The 23647-nt window shown below is 37.2% G+C and overlaps 6 protein-coding genes across 12 annotated transcripts; 4 read left to right on the forward strand and 2 right to left on the reverse strand.

The window, feature by feature from the left end:
- The first annotated feature begins 449 nt into the window (after nt 1-449).
- Nucleotides 450-1860, forward strand: LOC136347761 (uncharacterized). Of its 2 annotated transcripts, none has more exons than XM_066298037.1 (3): nt 450-841; nt 928-1050; nt 1569-1860. In XM_066298037.1, exons 1-3 carry the CDS (start codon nt 775-777, stop codon nt 1850-1852), a joined length of 474 nt encoding a protein of 157 aa, XP_066154134.1. In that variant the 5' UTR covers nt 450-774; the 3' UTR covers nt 1853-1860. The 2 variants fall into 2 exon arrangements, with proteins under 2 accessions (XP_066154134.1, XP_066154133.1); XM_066298036.1 differs by having other exon boundaries at nt 472-841; nt 913-1050.
- An 82-nt stretch (nt 1861-1942) lies between these two features.
- On the reverse strand, nt 1943-6657 carry LOC136347760 (uncharacterized). Of its 2 annotated transcripts, none has more exons than XM_066298034.1 (13): nt 6452-6657; nt 5800-6357; nt 5460-5735; nt 5119-5386; nt 4372-4590; nt 4219-4313; nt 3900-4113; nt 3593-3770; nt 3426-3540; nt 3246-3320; nt 2896-3076; nt 2431-2705; nt 1943-2300 (listed from the first exon to the last, which is right to left on the reverse strand). In XM_066298034.1, the coding sequence occupies exons 2-13, from the start codon at nt 6355-6357 to the stop codon at nt 2169-2171; spliced, it is 2586 nt and encodes an 861-aa protein (XP_066154131.1). In that variant the 5' UTR covers nt 6452-6657; the 3' UTR covers nt 1943-2168. The 2 variants fall into 2 exon arrangements, with proteins under 2 accessions (XP_066154131.1, XP_066154130.1); XM_066298033.1 differs by having other exon boundaries at nt 3246-3329.
- A 426-nt stretch (nt 6658-7083) lies between these two features.
- Nucleotides 7084-8534, forward strand: cold (coiled). The gene is made up of 4 exons (XM_066298008.1): nt 7084-7274; nt 7692-7832; nt 7999-8156; nt 8217-8534. Exons 1-4 carry the CDS (start codon nt 7220-7222, stop codon nt 8292-8294), a joined length of 432 nt encoding a protein of 143 aa, XP_066154105.1. The 5' UTR covers nt 7084-7219; the 3' UTR covers nt 8295-8534.
- Nucleotides 8306-15948, reverse strand: LOC136347742 (putative leucine-rich repeat-containing protein DDB_G0290503). Of its 4 annotated transcripts, none has more exons than XM_066298002.1 (8): nt 15804-15948; nt 13328-13500; nt 11618-11715; nt 11491-11561; nt 9311-11294; nt 9127-9255; nt 8921-9070; nt 8306-8864 (listed from the first exon to the last, which is right to left on the reverse strand). In XM_066298002.1, exons 2-8 carry the CDS (start codon nt 13379-13381, stop codon nt 8681-8683), a joined length of 2670 nt encoding a protein of 889 aa, XP_066154099.1. In that variant the 5' UTR covers nt 13382-13500; nt 15804-15948; the 3' UTR covers nt 8306-8680. The 4 variants fall into 4 exon arrangements, with proteins under 4 accessions (XP_066154099.1, XP_066154101.1, XP_066154102.1 ...); XM_066298004.1 differs by lacking the exons at nt 13328-13500; nt 15804-15948 and adding exons at nt 11799-11895; nt 11946-12209; XM_066298005.1 differs by lacking the exon at nt 13328-13500 and having other exon boundaries at nt 15804-15936.
- Nucleotides 12601-15181, forward strand: LOC136347743 (pleckstrin homology domain-containing family A member 3-like). Of its 2 annotated transcripts, none has more exons than XM_066298007.1 (6): nt 12601-12968; nt 13398-13514; nt 13570-13722; nt 13966-14087; nt 14144-14287; nt 14342-15181. In XM_066298007.1, the coding sequence occupies exons 1-6, from the start codon at nt 12929-12931 to the stop codon at nt 14372-14374; spliced, it is 609 nt and encodes a 202-aa protein (XP_066154104.1). In that variant the 5' UTR covers nt 12601-12928; the 3' UTR covers nt 14375-15181. The 2 variants fall into 2 exon arrangements, with proteins under 2 accessions (XP_066154104.1, XP_066154103.1); XM_066298006.1 differs by having other exon boundaries at nt 12602-12968; nt 13570-13746.
- On the forward strand, nt 15285-23401 carry BBS9 (Bardet-Biedl syndrome 9). The gene is made up of 11 exons (XM_066298001.1): nt 15285-15641; nt 15698-15786; nt 16727-16991; nt 17046-17299; nt 17352-17654; nt 17708-17927; nt 17984-18231; nt 20549-20829; nt 20885-21190; nt 21242-21452; nt 23044-23401. The coding sequence occupies exons 1-11, from the start codon at nt 15304-15306 to the stop codon at nt 23202-23204; spliced, it is 2676 nt and encodes an 891-aa protein (XP_066154098.1). The 5' UTR covers nt 15285-15303; the 3' UTR covers nt 23205-23401.
- Nucleotides 23402-23647: the final 246 nt, after the last annotated feature.

Consider the following 23647-nt stretch of genomic DNA (forward strand, 5'->3'; position numbering starts at 1 on the left):
AAGGACCTACCTTAGGGATTGCATCGATAATATCATTTGCCTCGAGCGCTTGAATAACCTTTGGTTCCAACAAGATTCACATTCCTCCATATAACGCTGTGAAAGTGGCTGATTATTTGTCTGAAATATTTCCTGGTAGAGTCATTTCGAACAATCGAAATATACATTGACCGGCACGCTCACCAGATCTTTCCCCATTAGATTATTATTTATGGGGAACTATAAAGCTGCGAAAGAACATCATCATAACTTTAAGGACCAAAATAAGAAGAAGGGACGCTTGAAGATCAGCGCAGAATTTAAGGAGATGTGTAGAACGGTGCTTGGAAATGAAGGGTGCAGCCTTCGAGCACTTCTTATCTTTTTTTATTTATTTGATTCTTCTTTTATTATTTTCGAGGTACTCCTGGCGAAAACAGCATATTCGATATTTCAACTTACGTTTAGTCGAATTTAGGTTGTTAGTGGCCTCTTAAAAATAAAATCACAAGCCTTCAAACATCCTCTATAACAGAGTGTCACGGCAAGGAAAATCAATTCAGGAATACAGCAGGAGCACCCGATTTGTTTTTAGCGTATGCTCCGTATGTAACTTCCTGTTTCCCGATACTCCCTCCGCTTTGCCCTTCAGCGCCAGGACGGATGTCCTACGTTTTCGTCAGTAAACCTCGCAAGGGTGAAGGGCGAAGCAAGGATCTCGAATACCTTTCCACGTCAGAAACACATTCAATGTACAAAACGCGATTTTTAATCGTCGATAATTAAAGAGTAAATATGCTGATTTATTCTTTGTCGTCTAAGGAAATGGTTATCCCAATATTGTCTTTATTGATATTAAATTGTAAGTCTCTAAACAATTTCTCCACTCGTTTGCATTTAATAAAATTGATATTTTGTGTAACAATTTTTAAGGCATTATTGTCACAGCTGCTTCGGACCGCTTGTCTTGCTACCAGTGCAAAAGATACGACGACGAAGAATGCGAAGCCAGGGACCTTAAACCTTGCGGAGAACCTTACGATAGATGCGCAATTCACATCACCAAACAGGGTATTATTAAATAATATTTTACAGGGAAACATTTCAAAAATTTTTAATGGGTATATCTGAGTAACAAAAAAATTCTCAAATAAAGGAACTATTGGTCGAAATCTGGAAGATCTGCAAAAGTTCAATGAAGACCATCCGATTGGCACTGGTAAATTTGTTCGGGTCATCTCGTAAATAAAAGATTTTTGGGCGTTGCATATCAATTTCTTTTTGGAACACCCTGTATATCAAAATTTGCTGAAAACCGTTTCTGTAATATGGAGGGGGAACCCAAATGACGAATAAACTAAATTTATTATCTGCTCACCCCCAGTCACTTCTTACTTAAAAACCTCAAATTACAACTCCCTACTGGTGATATCTACAGTTAAAGAATTTAAAAATCCTTTTTAGAAGTATCCTACAAATGCTATAGCGTTAATAATACAATCGGATTCCCTTGTTAAGGAAGAAAGTTTTTGAAATTGTCGCCCTGTAGGTTTAAACCATTTCCAAGGTTAGAACAAGGATATTTGTAGCCAAAGAGCTGGTCGTGAAACGCGAATGCGGGCTGGCTCCCTGCAATTTCGAAGACGAGAATATGGCCAAAGGACTCGGTATGAACTGTGACAAGACCAAGGACTCGTATTCGTGCACGTCCTGTTGCAAAATTAGCGGCTGCAACAGGAATAGCGCTGGTGCCAAAGTCGTTTTAAAAAGTCTTTTAATCGTTGCAGTAGTGATTGCTTGTGTATTGAATATGTTTAGGGACTTTATACCCCCTTATGTGCAACAAGAAAATTTCTCAAGAAATAAAATATAAGTATATAATTTTATGCATTTTATTGCCAGTTTTTGGCCACATCGATTCAGGAACACTAAACATTGCTGTTGGAACTCAATGAAACACCGCTTCATTTCACTAATACTGTATTTTTTACTTTAAATATCATTTAACATATTCCGATATAAAGTTTCCGAAATTGCACGAGATCCATAATGATACGCAGGTAGTGAAAAATACATTTAGACTATAATAAAAACGAAAACACGTCAACTACCATAAAACTAAATATTGATGCGAACAACAAAGAAAAATCAACATTTAACAATTATTTCTTTTCAAATTAAACTAAAATTTAAAACAACGTCATGCAATTCTGTAAAGGCGGTGGGTATTCTGCTGCTTGTCCCGAGGCCTGGATTTGCTGCGAGGATTGAACAGCTGCCATTGCCATTGAAACTGGAGTAGTGGAAGGATGGTATGGAACCTAAAAGCCGAGGAATACGTGCAGAAATAAGAGTTTAAAGTAATACTTCACTACGTGGGCAAATCCCTTCGTAACCGGCATTACAAGAATTTTCGCATTCTATAAATTATAACTTCAAAATTCAACTTACTGTAGTATTGTGATGGAACCTTGGATCTAACATCATGGCCGCAGCAACTGCAGCCGCAGTCGATGTAGCTGTTGAATGGTTCGATCTAGCCAACATGACGTGACTGCCATTATGACTTCCACCAGCAGAAGCGGATCTCTGGGTGTGGCTAGCTGCGGCCGCAGCTGCCGTAGTTGCCAATAGTTGATTATGGATGTTGTGGGCGTGAGTGTGGGCATGATGGAACTCCGAGGCATGTTCTGAGAAATGGTGGGGGTAGGTTGCCGCGTTAATAACTGGAATCAAATGATTTGTTCCTAGGCACTCCTCTGGAGAAAATTGACAAAATGCCGTGTTTGTTCCAACTAAACAGGTTAAGTTATTCATTACATTGGAATTTTCAGTCGTATACATTCGACCAGGAATAAAAATCAAATAGTGGTCTTGTCCGTTGGAACAAACCGAACTGATGTATGGTGAATGCACCTGTGGTTGGAGTTGTATGGTTCTGATGATGCATTATCAATTCTTGGATTTCAGGACCGGCAATCGATTGGCTAACATTGGTCGAGTTAGAGCTGGTGCTAGTCGATTGCGTGAAGTTTACGGTTGCGTTACTTATGTTGCTACCGCTCGATGTTACCGCAGGGGAACTATCTTGCGCATTCTAAAATCAGTTTATTTTGGCGCACCTAGTTGCCTGGAACAGTTGCAGTTTGCTAACTGCTCCATTTTCAAAATACAGAAGTTACAATAAGTTAACAATTATTACCCCTGAATGAGAGCAGGAAAAGCGGTTTTTTTCCAAAGAATTAAATATTTAATAAATCAAATACCTGACTTTTACTTCTAGAAGAAGACGTAGAAGTTGAAGTTGAACCATTTCTTAAAGGCCTTGCTTTATATGGAACCTGTAAAACCTGCTAATTGTAACCATATGGTTTTTGAACGATTGTAGGACACTAACACGTTTACATCATTTATCCCTAAACAACAAATATCAGAAAAGAACCTACCTTTGCCGACGCATTCTCCCCATGATGTCTCGTAAAATGCTCCTTCAGCTTATCTCTGCGTGAACTGGCGTAATCACAGCTAGAACACTTAAATGGCTTCTCTTCTAAATGAATCCTAGAAAATTTTGGGATCACCACCATATCTGGTTCACACAGTTCGAAAATACCTCTCATGCCTAACGAGGTGAGATTTCTCCATAAACCCTCTGCCACATACTGAGCAGGCATGTGGTCTTGCACCCCCAGCACTACTGGCACTGTTATGGGTTTTTGAATGAATTGCAAGCTGACTTTTTTTAGACGTTGTGTATTTACAATGCGGGTAAGAGCAACGAAAAATTTCACCTAGAAGTATTAACTATTAAGGAGAAATACTAGAGTGTCTAATAAGCTTGTTAAATGGCATTGATAAATTCCACAAGTCACAATCTAAATTCAGCTGAGAGACCACTTTAAGATGTTGAATCAACTCACCTGTGTGGATCCTTTTATGCGCCACCAAGTGACTAAGAAATTTCGTGTGATACCCACAAGAATCGCAAGTCAAATTTTTCTCGCTGGAATGGGTCAAAATGTGTGCCTCTAGATTCTGCTTGAATCTAAAAGCCTTAAAACAGTGCTCACATTTGTGAGTTTTCTCCGGAGTATGGATTTTCATATGAGAAATGTAGTTGTGTTTTTGACGACACTAAAACCAAGCAATCGGACACGAATTAGAATTAGAAATTTCAAGTTCAATACCAATACACAATATACCAATACCAGTACAAATAATTCAAATTTCAGTTCATACCTTAAAAGAACAAAATGTACACTGGTAAATCGATTCGTCCAAATGTTGGGCTCTATGCGTGATAAGTTTTGAAATTTGTTCAGTGTTAAATTCGCCTAAAAGAAACACCATTTGTACAGTTTAATTGAACTCTCGAGACTGTTGTATACTAACAATAATCACACTTAAACGGAGGGCCATTGAAATGCGTTTTCATATGGTTTAAGTAGTCTCCATGATACTGACACACAAAAGAACATATTCCGCATTTATAAGTGACATCTTTCGCGTGGCTTAGGGCTAAGTGTTGTTCTAGTAATAAACTATCGTTGATAGTGGCAAAACAAATAGGACATTTAATTCCTATTCTCTCATCACTGTCATCGTTGCTGCCTGAAAATGATTTCTATTACGCGTTGACCTTGTAATATTTGCATGTGAACCACCACCCTACATGCTCACTGTTGTTGCCAACATATTAATTTGAATGTCACCTTACACATAGAAACACGGCGTAAACTGATATTTTCTTGCCAAAATGGTGATAGGTAGAATGTGTCTACTTATTATTGCGTTTTAATTACCAAACTACGAAACAAGAGACTCTGGGTGCTATCAAGGATACCCAACCTGACTAACGTTTTATGGCAAAACTCTCCTCAGCAGCTCTACTGCTAAGGCACTACTATCAAGGCAATCTGAGCACTCCACCACAGGTTACAATTTAATGTCAGGCCTAGACACTTAGCCTCCGTCATATTCACCCAGGTGATGCATAGAAAATTTCACCCTAACAACCTAGATCTCGTTCAATCGAAAGTTATTGCGTCGAAAGCGCTCATCTCGTCACCGTCTCGTCCTACTTATCCCGAACGAGATAGGTGGGTCGTCGACGAACAGTGTAAATTTATGGATACTCACCTTCGGCATCTTCTTTCTCAGCTTCACTAAGTGAAATATGCTGCTTTTTACAAGTTAACATCTTCAAAGCTGCCATTCTCAAGTTTGGTTTCAACCCAAACAACATCAGCTTTTTTAAAATCAGTCTCTTTTGATCTCTCAGTCGAGCTTTAACTTTCACAGAACTCAACACATTTTGCGATCCATTATTTTCAGTTTTTTCTGTTATTACTATTTTTTCTGCTCTAACTGCTTCTTGCTCTTGACTCTTTGAATCAGTAAGAACCATCTAATACAAAAATGTAAACAAAAATATAAATTTCCAACTTAATTGGATTTGGATTGAAAATGACAATATTTACCTGCCCATACTTTGCCTGTAAAACTTCATACCGAGTTTTAAAACTTGATAGTGTCCAACTATTTTGGGCTAGATAATCTAAAAATTTGAATAAACAAATTTCACTTTTGGAATATAATATGCTGGTGTCAAGATGTTTAAACACTTCTGCTGGTTCTAAGTTGTTAGTATAGAAGCACCTAACAAGTTTTTCAAAGTATTTTTCCCTTCTTTCTAAGTCAGCCACAACCCACTTGGAAAGAACTGCTAGTGCTTTTTGAGTGGTTAGTATGAAATTCTACAATAATTATTAATACCTGTTACAACCCACTTAACAAAAGATAATTTATACATATACTTACTTTATTTCTAAAAAAATCCTGAAGCTCCTTGGAACTAAGCCTTCCAATCTCCTCACCATCACAAACATTATCAATATGACTAGCTATCCAATTCTCTACAATATTCCCTAAATGCTTTAACTTAAAGCGTTGAGTTAAAAAGTAAGTGAAAAGACAATTATCTAAGTTTAATTTGGTTCCTAAGAATTCTATGCAATATTCTATTATTTTGGTTAATATAAAGTGGTCTGCGAGTTTAAGAAGTTCCTCTACATTGGAATGCCTTACAGTGATTTCTCCTGTATACATGAAGCTTAAAACACTATTAAATATTTCACTATCTAAGCAGTTCACAGTAAGTTGTTCTTTAACTACTTTATGATGCTTCAATATTGAATCAAAATAGGGCGAACTACAGGCTAGGACATTGCGATGGGCTTTTAGTATCTTGTTATTTACATAAAGGGTAACATCGCAAAATCTGTTTGTCCTTTTCTGCTCATAGAGTTTATGAAACATTGAGGAAGACAATTCCGAACAGTGGAATGTCATGGATCTATTATCTTCCATAATAATCATCTGAAAATTAAGATTTTAGAAAATAATTTTAGGGTTTGGGGGTCGTGTTTGAAAGAAGAATTAAAAATTAGAAGGTGGGAGTGATTGAACTTACCCTTGTGTTTGTTTTAAGTCACTTCTACTGACCAAAATATTCCCGCGCTGCAGTGACGGGTGTGAAATTCAGGATGCAGTTGTGTATTATAAAGAAACATGTTTAATTATGGAAAGTTTTATTTCATTTTTGTACCAAATTTTAATTTTTTAAGTTATTTTAATAAATAATAAATAAACAATTTCCCAAAGACGTCAATGTCTCTACAAATGACAAAGACAACTGATATTTGCAATGTCAATCACTACTTAGGAATTTTCAAAGGGGTCAATGTACTCTAAGTAATTTTCCGAACAGTTCAGAACAACTGGGCTTTTTTAGTTTATCTTATTTAACTCACAAAGTAAAGCAGGGTTCCGTAAATTTTATTTTCAACTATAAATTATGCAAATTGTGTAGAGAAAATAAGTTTTGTGGTTCAACACTATAAAATATATGGATGTAACCTGGTAAACCTATTTGCCATATACTTTAACTACATCCCATTCTCCATAAAAATGTTTACATTACTATGGAATATCTATGAATAGAAAGAAAATCTGAACTTGTGCAACAGTCACAAATCGATTGTCCCTATTTTCCCTAAATGTTATTTGTTGTACATATGTCAGATGTCCATGTCAAATTTGATCTGACTTGTTATTGTTTGTTTACATCTTTCTGTTATTTATTAATTTGAAAACGGTTATTAATTTAATTTTAAGTAGTTAGAAATTATTGTATGAAACTCCAACTCTAATTTAGTAGAAATAAAATCATTCTTTCATTATGCATGGATGGTATAGTTTAGTAATATTGCTTATAAGTTTTCTCGTGAATTACTGTAAGTATTATCAACCTGCATTCATTGTGTTTTAGTAATAAAACATTAATATTCCATTATTTAATATATAGACATTACGTTTTGAGACAATGTTACACAACTCACAAGAATTGAACTATTATAATAGATACTTATTAAAATTTTACCTCTTTGTTTAACATCTAAGTAATTGGGGAAGTTTTCATATCGAGAATCTCTTTCTAACAGGTCTAAAGTACATTTCGTATGGTCTAGGAAATAAGCATTGATTATGATTTGACAGATCTACATCTCTATTAATCTATTCAATAAAATGGACATCAAGTGAATTAAACTTTTACATTCAATCCTTATTTCCTAAGATGTGCTTGGTATCCTTAAGCATGGGTGCATTTATACTTTAAACCGATAATAATTCTAAATTTGCTTTCCAAAAAGGTGCTTCTTTAGAATGCTATGTATGTGATAACCAAGAAGATAACAAAGGAAAATGCGTCACCACCATTCTGACCTGTGATCCAGGAGAAGATGTCTGCTTGTCTGAGATTAAATGGGGGTCTACGCCTTATTGGCAACAAGGTGAAAATCACTGTTTGAGTCAAAATTAAATAGTTAGATAGTATAGTTTTTTATTGATTTGTAATTAAGAAAAGTTATGCCTTCTCAATACATCCAATATTCCTATATTTTGGTTCAATTGAGATGGAGTAATTGGCTCACTATAATTATTTTATCCATTCATTAGGTGCTCTCAAGCAATACTACATTTCAAAGAGATGTGCAAGCAAAGATAAATGTGAAAAATATAGAAGTAGCAATATGGCTAGTTGCACACACATTTGGTATGAGGATTGGAAGTGTTCAGAATGTTGCAAAGGAGACAGATGTAATTATTATATCATTGTAAGGAATTTATATAGGCCAAAAATGGCTATGAAAGGTTTAATGTTTTGTTTATTTTAGTCGGTAGGATCCTTCGTCCACAAGTCTTCAGTTGGTGTATTGGCAGGATGTTTAATTGTTTATAAATTTCTGATATAAACACATGTAAGTATTGTGTATGTGTTATATATTCCGTCCAGTTGATATTAGATTAGATATATTTGCTTTTTTTTTAATTGTGACATTACTTTGAGGTTTTTTCTATTCTGTATAGTTTTAAGTAATTTTATATATTTGAACTGAATAGATCTGAGCTATTTTGAAAGATTGTTAAAATAAGTGTTTTAACATATACTAAAAAAAAATAATATCACAAAAATATAACAAGAATTAAAAACATTTACATTTTCTCAACACCTCCCAACCATTTCTAAAATTATTACATGTTTAAATTTTTATTAACAACAAAATTTATTATTCACATATAATGAGAAAAATAAAGAATGAAATGTAATAAATGTTAGTTCTTAAGATATAATGTCCGCTTAATTGGAGGTTCTTCCAGTAATATCATCACATAAGGCAGCTAAGGCTTGACATTCTTCTTTTTTTTGATTAAGCTCAAGCTCCAGAGATGAGGCTTTAATTTCTAACCGTTTTACTTGTGCCTGTAGTTTTGCCATTTCTTGTTTATACTTGTTTTTTTCATATTTAACTTGCTCTTGTGCTCTAAAGGAATTTTTTAGATTATTAATTTTTATTAAGAAACACCATAATTTACCCACCTTCTGATTTGCTCCATAGATTGTTCCTTCATTACTGCACATTTATTCTCTAGTGCTATAACTTGTTCCTCAGCCATTTCTATATTTTCCAGCAATACCTCTTCGTTTCGACGATATGCTGATATAACCACCTTAGCTTTTTCATATTTTCTGTTAAAAAAATTAAATTAAAACCTCCTTAATCGCAACTTATAAAAGTTTCTTACTCAAAAACATCAGAGAAAGCCATTTCAGTATTAGTAAAATGCCTCATATTTTTTTCCGACTCTTGTTTAAGCTTGTCTAATTCATAAGCTTGCAACGCGATTTGCTGCTCATATTCAGCAAGTAGTTTTCTGGAAGATTAAAATGGAAACACTCCAGGGATACTTAACAAAAGTTGTTATTTACCTGTATTTCAGTATATCACCGGATAGATTAGCTTCAGATGACAATGAGAGTAGATTATTATCTGCTTTAGGATTTTTAAGGGATTCTAATTCCTGTTGCAAAGAAATTACTTTCTTTTTTAGTTCCTCATTTTCATCAATTTCAGAACTATTTGATTCTAAAGCGATTTGGCTATTTTGTTTATTACGAAAAGTAGGGCGAACTTCAACTTTATTTTTCACCGATTTCTTAGGGGACACACTTAAGGGTTTTGCCAATTTATTTGTTATTTTTGTCGCCTCCTTAACAAGATTTTCTTGTTTTACTCCACTGGTTGAAGCTTCAGGAAGAATAGAAATATTTGATTGAGAACTTGTGCTATTTTTATCAAGAAACCTGCAGTTGTCAGAACCACTTCTCACCTGTTCATCTTCAGGATTAATTTTTGTCGATTCGGGGATTAATTCGGACATTGTATCTTCATTCAAAATGGTATTCGCAGTCTCTATCTCATTTTGACTAATATGAATCATTGTTTTAAGACTACTATCAACCTTTTTCTTATCTAATTCACAACCATCCTTTAAAGGCTGTGTTTCCTCTACTTTCACGTCCACATCAAGTAACTCTTCTGATTGATATTTGTCTTGCACAAAGTTCTTTTCAGCTGCTTCAGATCCATTAGTTTCTTTTCTGAAAATTTTCTCATTGGCCCCTATTGGTCTACTATTTATAGCTGCTTCTACTTCAGTAGATTTATGTTCCTGTTTTGTGAGAGTCTCAGATGATAAATCAGTGAGATTACCCTGTGATGCAGCGATGTTCTGGTTTGGTGTAACTTTAACTAAGTCAGTCAAATTGTTAGGGTTTTCAAGGTTTTTGGCGGCATTATTTATTGATTCTTCTACTAATTGTTCTAAAATGTCCTCTATTTGCCGGTTATTTGATTTAGATCTCTCTGTAAATTGTTTTTCTAGCCGTTCAAATTCCCGAGTGTCTTGCCTCATATAACTTAAATCATTACTTCTATTCAGTTCTTCATCTAAGATTTTATCAAGGTCGTCCAGTAACAGCTCTTCATTTTCTTCGATTATATATGAACCTGCCACCCCTTGGTCTGTCTTATGAATCTCTACTTCCTCTTTCTGGAATTGTTTTTCAATTTTTTCAAATTCTTTGGTGTCTTGTCTTTCTAGATATCTTTTATTGCTATCTATATCAGCGCAAGTTTCGACAGAATCAAGTTTAGATACCTTCACAATGTCTTCCATGCAGATGTAATTTTGTGCTTCTTCACGGTCTGCGATCTCGATCACGTTTTGCTTATTGTGTTTTTCAAAGTGATTTTTCTGCGTTTTGAACTGGTCAGTGACAGTGTTTGGCTCACTATTAGTTATACCACATTCTATAGTTGCCCCTTCTTCAACTTTCAACGTGCCTCCTATAAGAATTTGATTTTCATCAATTTTATCTTTACTTGAATCTTCTCCTTTGTCCGTTATTTTCTCAGGTTTCACCTGTATCATAGGATCTGATAAGTCTTGACCTTCTACTGTAATTCCCGGAGTTTTGAGTTCTAATCCCTCATTTTGCCGCACAGCATCTTGCTGAATTAATACTTTCTCAATATTTTCGACAGTTGCTCCTGTCTGTATAGGTTTGTCTTGCGACCCATTGATCATTGGAGTATGAGCATCAAGCTTGAGATGGTCTTTGAATGGCGCCTGATCTAAAGTCTGATGCGATTTACAGTGAATTTCGCTTAAAGGCCCAGGCTGGGCGTTATTTTTAATATCATTATCAGTGTCCTTGAAAGTTTCTGATTCTTGAATCAGTTGGCTGGACAACCCCTTCAAACTATCAACCATAATGTTTGGATCTGTAGGATTGGACTGAGGGATTTTCGATTTATGAACATCGTCTGCCTCATTAATTCCGTCAATGAAAACTGCGTCTTTGTCCGTTTGTGCATGATCAGAATTTGAGTTGTCCAGCATTGGAGTATCTACAACATAGAATATGGGACTCACTATAGTAACAGTAACTTACTAACGGGTGTGGTAACTGGTTCTTTGCCGCACGCTGATTGTGCTAGAACGACCTTCGGTAACGTGTTACTTTCAGCTCACAAGTGCGTGAGATAAAGCCAGTTTACCGCACGTTGGTAGGGAAAATTATGTTGGGGCCACCATAAAATTTACCTTTATTGCTTAAAGTAGGACCCATTTCTGAAGCATCTTCAAATGCTTCTTCGTCTTCGCTTTTGCCACCTCTGAAAGATAATGAAGTAAAATGATTTTACAAGTGTTTTATATTATCAGTTTTCACCGCTCTGTAAGTGGACACTCTATAGGGGTTGGGGGGATGATTTCTATTTTAGGTGGAGGTTCCATGGTGCGACTTGGATTCGACTGAGTGGCGTCATTCTGAAAATATGTCTGATAAAAGAGATGTCGGCGTGAAATGCAAATTGGCGTTGTGTTAGGCGTAAAGTAGTGAATTGCTTTACCTTGTTCATATACTTTTTAAAAACGTTAGTAACGAAATTCATGCTTAATCAAGTTATTTACACGGGTCAGTAAGAGAAAATGACGCAAAGCAACCAGCTAAAAATATTTTAGTTTTGAAGTATCGACACCACCAAAGATCGCGTCACCGATTGATCAAGAATCCAACTTTTGTACTGTAATAATCGGAAGTACGCGCGACTTTCACAAAGAAACTTCTGAGGCAATGTACCCACGTACGACGTAAAAACCTTCGCGGCCTTAACTGAAATTTAAAATTCAATAAGGAAAAAATATAATTTGGAAATGATCCGCGGGCTATTTATAGCGATATCGTTGATGCCCCGCATAAAATATGTGATGGGAGCAGCACTGGCGTTCTCATTAAATTCAAATGGGTTTTAAGTTCATTTGCGGTGACATGACTTAAATAGTTTCCATCTAGCTGAATTTTTGGTCATTTAATTCCAGAGATGAGCCTATCAATTATTAAATTAATGTATTCTAAAGGAAAATATTTTATTTTTATAATGCTAAGCACTGCGCATTGACCTTTTAAATGCGAGCAGTTAAACTTGGATATGAGCAATTCATATGGTTAATATAATTAATGAGGTTTGTTACTGCTACTGCTATCTAATCAAACCATTTAATGTTTTGGGATTATAATATCAATCTTGGTTATTAATCTGAAATAACTTTCAAAACCTGGATTCGTATGTCTAGATAATTTTGACGTTATAAGTGCTCCTTTGCTGTTCCACGGTGTTATGCGCGCCTGACCATTAGCATTTTGTTCTTTACGGGCGTTATATTAGGAACAAGGATGCAACGAAAAACCAATATGCATTGGTAATTATTTACTTACGCTATGATCTTTGACGTTTAATTTTGAAATTTATTTTTATTTTTTAATTTAAAAATAATTTGTCAACAAATAAACAAATTAACATTATTTTGTATTGTTTTCTTCATTATTACAAGAGTTCGTGGTCAATAAAAGCAGTAAAAGTTTCGTGAAATTGAATAGTTTTTTTATATTTAGCTGAAAAGCCGTCGTTTACGCACTTACAAGAAAAGAGTACATTATTGTTTAAATATTTAAAAGGGACTTTCCCGTATTTTTTCCTTTATGGAAGGTGTTCTCTGGAAGTGGACTAATTATTGGAATGGTAAGTCTTTGGAGAATGTTACTTTTATATAAAATATTATTTCACTTCCCTAAAAACCTCTTCTCTCCCATTGCCGAAAAGCTATCAAATTCACAACCAGAAGACTGTCATACTTCTTCACTTCATATTAAAAAAAAAAAAAGTTATTGCTACTGTGTTCTATTAAATATGGGAAAGGATTATCAGTAACACAAGAAGAAAAACTGAATCATATGCCTTCATTTGTTACATCTAAATACTATACTGAAGTTCAACCAGAAAGGTTTGTGGTTGTATTTTTATATATCTGTTGCATAATTAATTTTGGCACTGTTCTTATCATTGTCAAAAGTTAGCATTGTCATCTATATAATACCTACCAAGTATATCCATATCCAAGAATTATCCAGCGGTTTGTTGGATGTGAAATACATATTTCTCCATATTTAGGTTGGCAAACTAGATGGTTTATACTGGAGAATGGAGTGCTAAGTTATTACAAGTCTCAAGAAGAGGTTGGACAAGGATGTAAAGGATCCATGAAGGTTCAAGCCTGTGAAATTAATGGTTGGATTGGGAATATTGTTTTAGTTTTTTTATAATTTTCGGTTGATGATTTCAGTAAGTCCAATTGATCACACACGGATGGATTTAGTGATACCAGGTGAACAACATATGTATTTGAAAGCTGCAACACCTCAAGAAAGGCAACAGTGGTTAGTTGCCTTAGGAACAGCCAAGGCTTGTGTTTCTAACAGGAAACGCAAAGAAAATAGTGAGTCTATTGAGACCGAAACTAGTATGTTTTTATTTTATTTATTTATATATTTTTTTAAATAAGCTGCCTACAAAAATAGTCAAAAACATATTATCAATCATATTGAAGTCTTTTGTTTATGAAAATCAGCCATGAAATACCTGAAATGCGAGCTCTCAAAAATTATTTTAAAACGCGCTGTTTCGACTATTTTTTTTAGCAGTTTCATTGTTTGATTTAGTTATTTGCAAACATTTTTAGCAAAGGGCCCTGATACTCTTAAAACCAAGAAATCCGAATTAAAACTGTACTGTGATCTATTAATGCAGCAAGTCCACGTCATTAAAAAGTCTGCACAAGCGACAGACGGCCCCCAAATTGAGGTGTATAATTATATTTTTATGACCTATTTTCAATACTAACGTAACTCTTCTCTTAGGAAATGGACGAAGCTACCAGGCTTTTAGGAGTCACTTGTGACACTTTCATAAAAACATTAGATGAGTGCATGAAGCTGTCTGCGGTGGGAGCGTATGAGCTGCCAATAAGTAATGAAGTCATTTTGCCTGCAACTACAAAGAAGGTAATGGCGAATTTTAATATATGTTATTTAGGATTTCTTATTACTTCTTTGTAGGCTTTGAATAGGTCAAACTCAGGAAGGACTTGAAATGGTTTAAATTGTGGATAATTGTGTATATTTTAACGACGTATTTAATTACGCAAATTTTAAGACGCTCTTGTTCATCTACCAACTGTTTACTTAAGTGCGAGTATGTGTTGCGAAGTTGTGTACAGCGTCTAATGAGAAGAATTAATACTCCATAATGGCCTAGCCAAGTTGATTATTATTATTACCATAGTTGTATAGTTTTTTAGTCGTTTTGACAATATTTTCTAAACCAGCAGCTGATATGCGCTGCTGGAAATTAATTAGAGTGTAACATAGCATCATGGAGACATTTGAGGGGACAATAGTACTCTGTAAAATAATTAAAAAATGTAAATAGGCTCATGGTCAAAAACGCACCATTTTGGAATAACTTGTATGAATTCTGATGCCAAATTTAAATTGCTTTGAGCACCGACACTCCCGGAAATATACCCATGATGATATGATGCATCCTATATGTATATTAAAATCCAAATATAGAAGTATTTATTTAAAATGTGTTAATCTTATTATTTTATAATTAATAATAAATATGAAAGAACTGTTATATGAACTCCTAAAAATAATAGTACTTGAAATAGCGTTTGGTTTAACTTTCAGTTATTGGTATTGTTCCGTCCATTTACGTTAAATCTCGATAAAAAGACTTTTAAAATTGAAATGAGTACAGAGTAATCCAAACTGTTTAATTTTTAATTCATGTAATACAATTGTAACGAATTATACGTGTAAGACAAGCCAAAAACTATGTATTTGCAATTATTTGATAATTGCGGTAACCTGAAATAAACATTTGAATACAAATCACAATTCGTATTATTTCGTAGAGCGAATAAAGATGCAAACAGAGCCTCGCTATAGCAACCACGATATTGATTATTTTTCTATTTACTTTGTCGGATTTCGTGGCTTATTTGCAATATTTCATGTTTCAAACCCCAATTTCGTCTATCGCAATTTATTTTTTAATCCTTTTCTTCTCAAAGAAACTGCGAAATATGTCTTTATTTAAAACGCGACTATTTTGGAGCACGAATAGCGAAGATGATGAATATTTCGATCATAATTCGTTAATTGTGAGCAAACTGAATTCGGAACATGACTACATCATCACCGGAAGTCAGAGCGGTGTCTTGCGAATTTTCAGTCCCAATTCCGAAACCAATGAAGATGGCACTTTGGGTGGGTTCCACCCCAACGACGTTATTGTGGAGAAAATATTTGACACTCCAATTCTGCAAGTTGGTACCGGTAGATTACTTTCGTAAGTACCCAGGAACGCACCTAATTTATATTCGCTTTTAATTTTGACGCTTTTAGCGGAAATCAGTTAATTCAGTTGGTGCTCTTGCACCCAAGGGTATTGAGCGTGTACTCATTAGTCTTCAAGGCAGGTAAAACAGATCATGGTAAGGTTTTTACTTACACTCGTATCTTCCATTACTAGTTCGAAGGCACTAAAATAAATAATGGGCACAGAGCATATCAACCAAAACGGTTGTTTGTTATACTTGATCCGGTTTAGTTTTAATAAATTAAAGGCTCCAATTTTTTTTATTAATAGGCCGCAGACTATAGAGTCGGCAGCATTCGGTACGTAAATAAAGCACTAAAAATACATTTAAAAAGCTGCAACAGTTTAACTGTAACATCTACATACAGATATGAGATGTTTGAAGTGTAAGTGCAGCGTAAGTAGGAGATAAATAAGTACATATGAGGGTAGTCGCTTTTATAGATGCAATTTACATATACCACTATCGCTGAGTGCCGAAATGCACCCAGCTGTCGAGCGTATAATGAGGTCATGTTTAATTACTAATTTAAGAGTTTCATGGAATCGAAACATGCCTCGTTATCATTTATGTTTTGCAAATTTGAGGAATTTCGGAAGTTTCCAGGAAAATTTAGAGATTTTCGAGGTGCCATTTGTGGTTTAACGGAGCGATAATGATTGATTCTAAATACCCCAATTGAAGTCCTGGAGCCTTAGAGAATCGCAAAAAATAACTACTACTATTGGCGTTTAAGGGGTCTAAAATGGCTAGTTCCCCCCTCCCTCGGAAAATTTTCAAGAAAATTTGGCAGTTTTGATCCGCCGATTTTATTTTGATTTATTTATACTGATCCCGAATGCCTTAATTGAGGGGTCTCATATGACCCTCATGTAGGATCATAGAGTGCCACCAGACGATATTCCGCAGAATCAAATAGTTTTCCGAGAGGTTTACCTCCCCACATAAACGTCGAATTGCTCTATAAAATGGTTCGAGATTTGTGTGTGATCTCTATTCGGTCATTCTTATACTTCCGCGGGAACCCCTTCATTCGTCAGATCGTAAATTTCAGGAAATCAAACCTTTCTCCAACTCCTCTATGAACACAAACTGCGGGGATCCGCATACAATTTCGCCGTCGGCCCGTTCGGGGGTTCCCAACAACGAGATTTTATATGTGTGCAATCCCTGGATGGGGTTTTGAGCTTCTTTGAGCAGGAAAGCCAGGTTGCATATGTAGCTTTGCCAGATTTTTTATTACCTGGACCACTGTGTTATGTAACGAGGACTGATAGTTTCGTGGTTGTAAATTGCGATTGGAGTGTCGCGACTTACAGGTTTGTGGATAGTCACAAAATTTGCGTATATTCGGCTGAATGCCCCATTTGCAGGTATAAAATTCTGTCTGAAGCAGCGGATGAGTCCATAGACCCTATTTATGCGAAGCCTAAAATATTCTGTGAATGGGAGTTCAATCTAGGAGAATCGGTCTTAGACATAAAAGTGATCAATGATATAATTAATAAAGAAGCTCGCATTGTGGTGTTAGGGGAGAAGAACGTATTTTGCATTACCGAGAATGGAAGGCTGAAGTTCATGAACCGGCTGGGCTACAGCCCCATTTGCATCGATGCTTACATTTTGGGTAACCAAAAACTCTCCTCAAATAAACGTCGTTTCAAAACTACCCCACCCAGATCCGGGCCTGTTTACGTTGGTAGTGGCTGAAACTGGAATGCTGCTTGTATACGAAAACACCACCCTGAAGTGGTCAGCTCACATGGATTTCCTTCCAGTAGCCATCAGCAGATGCTTTTTAAAACTCATTAAGGGAGCTTTGGTGGCACTAAGCGACGAAGGCCGCCTGGAATGTTGCTACTTAGGAACTGAACCCAGCTTCTTCGTAGCCCCACCACTAAACATTCAGGAAATAGATTTCGCTAAGGCAGAGCAAGAATTGGCCTCACTGGAGAAGGTTTTGACCAGTTCCAGTAACATCGGTAGATATGTACCTTGAACTTTGCTGAAAAGTACGTTTTTTTGGTTTTCCTAGATCTATCGCAGAACAATATCGAGAAGGAGCTGGAGGTGCAGGTTCAAATTAACCGCGAGATTGAAGTTTGTACTTTGGAGCACAACATTAAAAATGCAACTAATAATTATATGAGTCAAATTAAGATCGAATTAGCGCCTCATGTGACGTTCCAGGAGGTCCAGGTAACCATTGCAGTCCAACGACCCTTGAAGGCCGTGCCGACCATCCATTTCTTTAGGTCAGTTGTGTTGTCAAAACCCTCTTACTTATTCGCTCATATCAATGACCTTCTAGTAACTTATGGGACTGCAAGACTGTATTTAGTTACGTCTTCTTAGATGAAGCTCAAGATATTCCGTCTTTGGAGATCGAGGTGAAGATATGTGTGATCAACAATTTTGGAGTGCCTCGCACAATCACTAGATTTGCGAGGCTCCCCGCTTCTTTGATTCTAGAGCCTTGCGAGCCTGAGAAAGAAAATAAGTTTAAAATTACCTTGGCGACTGACCAGCGTCCTGTAGGATTGAAGAATTTATTTCCAGGTGAAGGGGGGTTTAATGAAAGATAATTTCTGGTTTAATGAAGGGATGGAAGCTTGTTAGCACGCTTGGTGAAGGACCAAGTACATGATGTATCGTTGCAGTCCTTTGGGCTGCTGCTATCAAGGCAATTTCCGTCGCTTTCGTGTTGATTTTTCCGACCCTTAAAAAGTGATCAACGAAGAAACGCATTTACCCTTTGGTCTTTTGCTTTGGGCTTTAATCGCGCTAAGTCTTGGTCAAGGCAGTTCCACCCCCGTTACGCGTTACAATTTCCATTTCGCAGAGATTATTTTGCGAATCGGCTCATCGTGAGTAAAAATGAGTTCACATAGACCTGGGCTCCGGAGCTTCTCTGTACAAACATGCAAAGTAATGAAAGACGCTCATAGGTCCAAGGCCGCAAACGCACCGTTTTCGGTTTACAGAGTGGCAAAGCTTAATTTTAATTTTTTTTTTCATAATTTTTCAACAGTTTCTGTAATTTTTCTTTCTCTTAGAATCATTTTTGCTTCAAGAAATTTGATTAAGTATTACGAAGAGCTTCAGTTAGTTGATGACCAAGCCGAATGATTTTTTTGCCTACTTCCTTTACGTTCTTAATTTGCATCGATAGGTATTTTTGCAAATTTTCCGAAAACGGTGAAAGAGGAGAAAATACGGCGACGAGGAAAGAGGTGGCGAAGCGAAGGAGGAATTCAAATTCAGTGCTAGAATTCGCGTGCGGCGTTCCAAAAGAAGGTCCATGACATAAAATAGCACGCGGTTCCGAAAAAGCATAACGCCCAGTGTAGTTGATCACTTTGACATTTTGCGGTGGAGGGTCTTGGCGAAAACAGGTGTGCGAAATTTCAAACGTTTAACTCGAGGCTGCTCGTGGAAACCCCCAAGTATCGGACAAAACGTGAAACTTCGCCACCCTGTATATCGAAAATGATGCGTTTTTAATCGTGGGTGTGTTAAGATTTTTTGATTATTTCGGACACTATCGCTCTTCGAAATACCACCATGATGACGTGTTACGTCTTACGTAATAGAGGATTTCGGCATCAGCGAACTTGTATGGTCACCCGTGTCGTATGGGAATTCGACTAAGGAATTGGGAAGTTTTGAATAAACTGCCCTTTACTGACTTTCGCTTCTTGGCCCTAAATATGAAAAATGAAGTAAGAGAAAAAATGCACCTTACTCGTTTTTAATAATGGAAAACTTGCAAGTCGCTTTTACGTGTCCCTTCGTGATATCATAAAAATTTCAGAGGTTGTAAGGCAAACACAGACATGCCCTGAGACATGAGATGTGACGTCTGAAATTCGTATGTGCGAAATACGAGACAAAGGTACCGAGAACCGACGAAAGTTTGAAAATTTCTCTCCTACATTCATGAATGTGGAGTTCCGAGTTTTGTCGTTCAAAGCACCATTCTTTCGAAAAATGAGTTTCAGTTCCCGGTTGAATATTTATTTTTTATTTATATTTATTCATTTATTCAAATCTTTCCTTTTACAAGCAGGAGCGGTCCATCGACCTCTGCATTTTCCATTCCCTTGAAAGTTTCACGAGTGCATTCATATACGCTGAATTGGATTATTTGGCTCATTGATGAAAAAAAAGATTTATTTTCCGTGAAAAACAATTTTCAATTTTTAGCTTTTGTGCAAATTTGGACACAACGAACGCGAGAGAAATAATAAAATTACGATATGGAAATTTGCGAGCGAATCTGATTTGCGTCTATTCCATTGATTGCAATTTATTATATAGATAGATAAAGCGCGAAACTGAGCGCAAATGATCATGGAACAAAGCAGATGCGACATATTAAATAAATCTGATAAAAAGTTGCCGATTTTCTGATGAGGCGATTGCAAGACGATTCTCTGCAGACTCGTATCTCGTTGGCCTCTCCGATTGTCTGCTATACTTTACGCCTATTTACGGCCAATTTCATTCTTTATCTCTCCAAAATGATCACGTGCAACTGATGGACTAACCGCAAAGCAATTTTGCTCGCGAACTTTCATTTTACAATTTTGTTGATCACTCAATACTCATTACGTCGACTTTTGCGTATCTACTAAAAATTCCTTACTCAGACCGTTCGTTTCCATTGAAATTCCGCCGAAGGATCATTAGGCTCCTCCATTGACAGAGGCGGAGTGGATCGCATGTCCGCCGAGTCGACCCTCGCGCGTGCGTGCCCGGGAAGAACTCGCCACCACCGCTTGGCCACTACCAGGTGGCCGAACGGTTTTTTTTTTTTTTAATCATACATTCGAGTTTGTCTGTCGGAAAACACGCGTTTCTTTAACTATTCCAGAATACTCCGAGGCGGATTCAGCATCGCCACACAATGCTCTTGGCTTCAAAGGCGCATCCGGAAACTCCGGCACAGTTCTTTTAGCCAAATCGACCGAAAAATTCCGACTGCAGTCTGATTCATTAACAATATTGAGCGTTCTAGTAGAACTTCTAGCGTGTCGCTTAAGATCGTCAGCAATCGATTGCAAGATCTCCCTCGCATCCCAACTGCCCACTACCGAGATATTTAATTACGCAAATGACCATTTCGCCACTAAGCAAAAAGTGAAGGACCTGCAGGTGATGCCCACGTCGTAAATATTTCCTGAATGCGCACTTAATTCCCCATTTTCAGAGTCATTTATCCCAGCTCAATGCCCAATTTAGACTGATTCAAAAGCGGCTTATAGCGAAATATAGAGCTAAAAATCCCATTTCTTTAAAGTCTCTGGAGCTGTTGCTCAATGACACTTATGCGGATATACTTGATGTAGCCGATAAGCTCGAAAATGAAATCGAGAATTTATCTAAAGCCCAGACCAATTTGTCTTGCTCTTTGCATTTGGTAAGACAGCTTATCCACTTCTTAGATGTGGATCAGGAAGTTGTTTCGCTGGCAGACTCGACGTTTTCTTCCAAAGTTTACGATTTAGACGTTCAGGTAAGGAGAAAAACGACTTAACTTCCCGCCTACGGTTTCCCGGTTTTTCAGTCTTGGGAGGACGTCATGGACGCGTCTCTGTGCTATCTTCTGAGGGCGGTGATCCCCAAGACTGAGAAGGACAGGCTCAGAGCTCCGCATACAAGTTTCGACGAAATTAGAGATTTGTCCAAGTTTGAAAAACATTTGTCGCAAGTGCTGGAGAGAGTTCCCAAGCACGGACACCTGAAGGACTCGCCAGAGGTCGCTCTCGTGGAGAAGGGTAAGGGCGCACCCTTCCAAGAGGCGCGATTTATTAAATTTTTGGCAAATCGGGCGCGTGCAGTAATAAGGCAATTTTTAACAAATTTTAAAATTTACTCTTCGCCAACGATTTCATTGCCGGCATACGCTCATGAATTTCCATTGGACGAATGCGTATGAACGTGAGCGATAAATCGTTTACTGTTACACTGGCGTTCCCAACGTGAAAGTGTGGTTGCAACAAAATAAAAACATGAAATCAGTGTGCGCTAAGGTCTGTTAATTAACAAAAATACATGAAATAATTCACGAAGGTTCTTATACTCGTATCGCCTCATACGATAAAATGCACTTCCGAGCGTAAAATTAGGGTCACCTTGCAATTTACATTCAATTCAAGAGGTCACAGTTTATTCAAACTTTTTTCTCACCTGTAACATGATTTACCAAGTTAATGCGGTGATTTGGGCGCGGTCGCTCGAACGAAAAGTAACTTTTGGTCTTGCGATAAAATAGATTAAAAATAATTAAATTAAATCAGACGCTTTTAACCCGAACGTGGAAGTTCTCGCAAACTCCAGTACCGAGCAATTCCCCCTTCAGCAGCGATAACGGCTGGCAGTCAACGATAAATGTTCCCAATCGGGTTTTAGTTCACATTCTATGGAAGATCGTCCCACTCTTGCAACAGCATTTTGCGACACCCTGTGGAAGATTTTGGAGCCCCCACATGTCTCCGCAAGCGTCTCTATTTAATTCCAAACATTCTCGATTGGGTTCAGATCCGGCCTCTGTGCAGGCCTGACAAGTCGCGTGGTTCGAATCTCGACCAGAAGAGTGCAGGGCCGTGCATTATCACGCACGAAGGTCGTGTTCTCTCCAAGAATAACAATGAACGGTGCGACATGGTCTTTTGAAACCACCGTCGGGTAGCGGGGCGCATTCAGGTTCCTATTACGGACGAAGCCCAACTCCGTACGAACTTCAAAATAAATTCCTCCTGTCACAACCTAGCCTCCACCAAACGGTAGCAGTGCACGCTTGGGCGTATCTCTCGCTTGGTCGTCGCCAAGCCCTCACACGTCCGTCCGATCTCGAAGGACGGTTTTGTCCTACGGACTCTGCCGTGCGAGCTGAGTGTTCTCGTGCAAAATTCAACCTCCCAATCCGGAGTTTACGAGAAAGCCGATGCTCTGTAGCTCTACAGATCCGGAGCTTGGAGCGCCTAGCTCAGACTCTTCATATTGCTGAAGCGCAGGAAAAGGGACGAAATGGCAATGACAATGCGTCGTAGAATTTGCAGTGCAAGATACAGGATGAAGGGCGCTGATGACGCATTTCAGGAATTTGGTACGAGATTTTTGTTGGATCGAGACAGTTTGTGGTTTCGAAGAAACGCCACCTTGAGCTGGAAAAGTGCCCCCTGAGCTCGTCTGTGGGACTTTTGAAGAGTTTGTCGAGCGACCCCAATTTTATGCTCTCATGTGTGTGCCTTGTTTCGCGGTTCCCCAAATTTGGCTAAAAGACGCTCAGTAGGTTAAAATTTCCCCAGTTTATCCAAATATGCGACATTCCACTATAGCTATGATTCTTTATCAATTAACAATTAGAATGCGATGCCATTGAAGAAGAAGCATCGACCTCGAGCATCGAGAAGCCAATAGGCAGTCGGTACGGCGAGTTCAGCTCGAGGCTGCTTTCAGCAAGGAAAAGTCTAATAAGGAGACATCAAATTAACGAGCATCAAGAGGAAGATGGAAATTTGAAGTGATGAATTAACAGTTGATGAATTATGTAATTAATATGTTAAAATGTCTCATTAAAGAGTTTGTTGACATTGTTGAAAATAAACATAATTTTGTATCGTTTTATAAGGCAATTCACAGATTATGAAATAAAAAACCTGATGAACAAAGGATTTATGTTAGCATTCGTTTCTCCTATGGCGACTATATTGCTTTTCTCAAAGGTCAATATTGATTCATCACCATCAGCCTGAAGAGTGTTATTTTAAATAATCTTCGCCGTAAGCGTCACCTAATGCGTTCTCTTCGATTGGAATTGTGTTATGCACTTTCTTATCCTCAAAACCAGCATCTTTCATATAACTCATTATCCCAGACAACACGAACCTTTCCCAATAATATGGGGTTATCATAGGGATGATCTAGAGCAATTGGACAGGTCACCAGGCTGCCCTTTCATCTGTACGTG

This window comes from Euwallacea fornicatus, chromosome 30, assembly GCF_040115645.1.
Source record: "Euwallacea fornicatus isolate EFF26 chromosome 30, ASM4011564v1, whole genome shotgun sequence".
In the NCBI taxonomy this organism is placed as follows: Eukaryota; Metazoa; Arthropoda; class Insecta; order Coleoptera; family Curculionidae; genus Euwallacea; species Euwallacea fornicatus.

Bases quoted from the DNA above. Each gene is read 5' to 3' on its own strand.
- LOC136347742 (XM_066298002.1), bottom strand. From the start codon at position 13,381: ATGTATTTCACATCCAACAAACCGCTGGATAATTCTTGGATATGGATA. The intron at 11,716-13,327 runs GTAGGTATTATA...ACATATTTTCAG, and splicing joins CTTGGATATGGATATACTTG to AATGACGCCACTCAGTCGAA. The intron at 9,256-9,310 runs GTAAATAACAAC...TTAATCTTCCAG, and splicing joins GGTGATATACTGAAATACAG to AAAACTACTTGCTGAATATG.
- LOC136347743 (XM_066298006.1), top strand. From the start codon at position 12,929: ATGGAAGGTGTTCTCTGGAAGTGGACTAATTATTGGAATG. The intron at 12,969-13,397 runs GTAAGTCTTTGG...CTCCATATTTAG, and splicing joins GTGGACTAATTATTGGAATG to GTTGGCAAACTAGATGGTTT. The intron at 14,288-14,341 runs GTAATGGCGAAT...ACTTCTTTGTAG, and splicing joins TGCCTGCAACTACAAAGAAG to GCTTTGAATAGGTCAAACTC.
- LOC136347760 (XM_066298033.1), bottom strand. From the start codon at position 6,357: ATGATTATTATGGAAGATAATAGATCCATGACATTCCACTGTTCGGAA. The intron at 3,541-3,592 runs GTATTTTCGAAC...AAAATTTTCTAG, and splicing joins CACCTCGTTAGGCATGAGAG to GATTCATTTAGAAGAGAAGC. The intron at 2,706-2,895 runs GTGCATTCACCA...ATTTGATTCCAG, and splicing joins CCATACAACTCCAACCACAG to TTATTAACGCGGCAACCTAC.
- cold (XM_066298008.1), top strand. From the start codon at position 7,220: ATGCATGGATGGTATAGTTTAGTAATATTGCTTATAAGTTTTCTCGTG. The intron at 7,275-7,691 runs GTAAGTATTATC...CTTTCCAAAAAG, and splicing joins AAGTTTTCTCGTGAATTACT to GTGCTTCTTTAGAATGCTAT. The intron at 8,157-8,216 runs GTAAGGAATTTA...TGTTTATTTTAG, and splicing joins GATGTAATTATTATATCATT to TCGGTAGGATCCTTCGTCCA.
- LOC136347761 (XM_066298036.1), top strand. From the start codon at position 775: ATGCTGATTTATTCTTTGTCGTCTAAGGAAATGGTTATCCCAATATTG. The intron at 842-912 runs GTAAGTCTCTAA...ACAATTTTTAAG, and splicing joins GTCTTTATTGATATTAAATT to GCATTATTGTCACAGCTGCT. The intron at 1,051-1,568 runs GTATTATTAAAT...GGATATTTGTAG, and splicing joins AATTCACATCACCAAACAGG to CCAAAGAGCTGGTCGTGAAA.
- BBS9 (XM_066298001.1), top strand. From the start codon at position 15,304: ATGTTTCAAACCCCAATTTCGTCTATCGCAATTTATTTTTTAATCCTT. The intron at 17,655-17,707 runs GTAGATATGTAC...TGGTTTTCCTAG, and splicing joins GACCAGTTCCAGTAACATCG to ATCTATCGCAGAACAATATC. The intron at 20,830-20,884 runs GTGATGCCCACG...CCCCATTTTCAG, and splicing joins AAAAAGTGAAGGACCTGCAG to AGTCATTTATCCCAGCTCAA.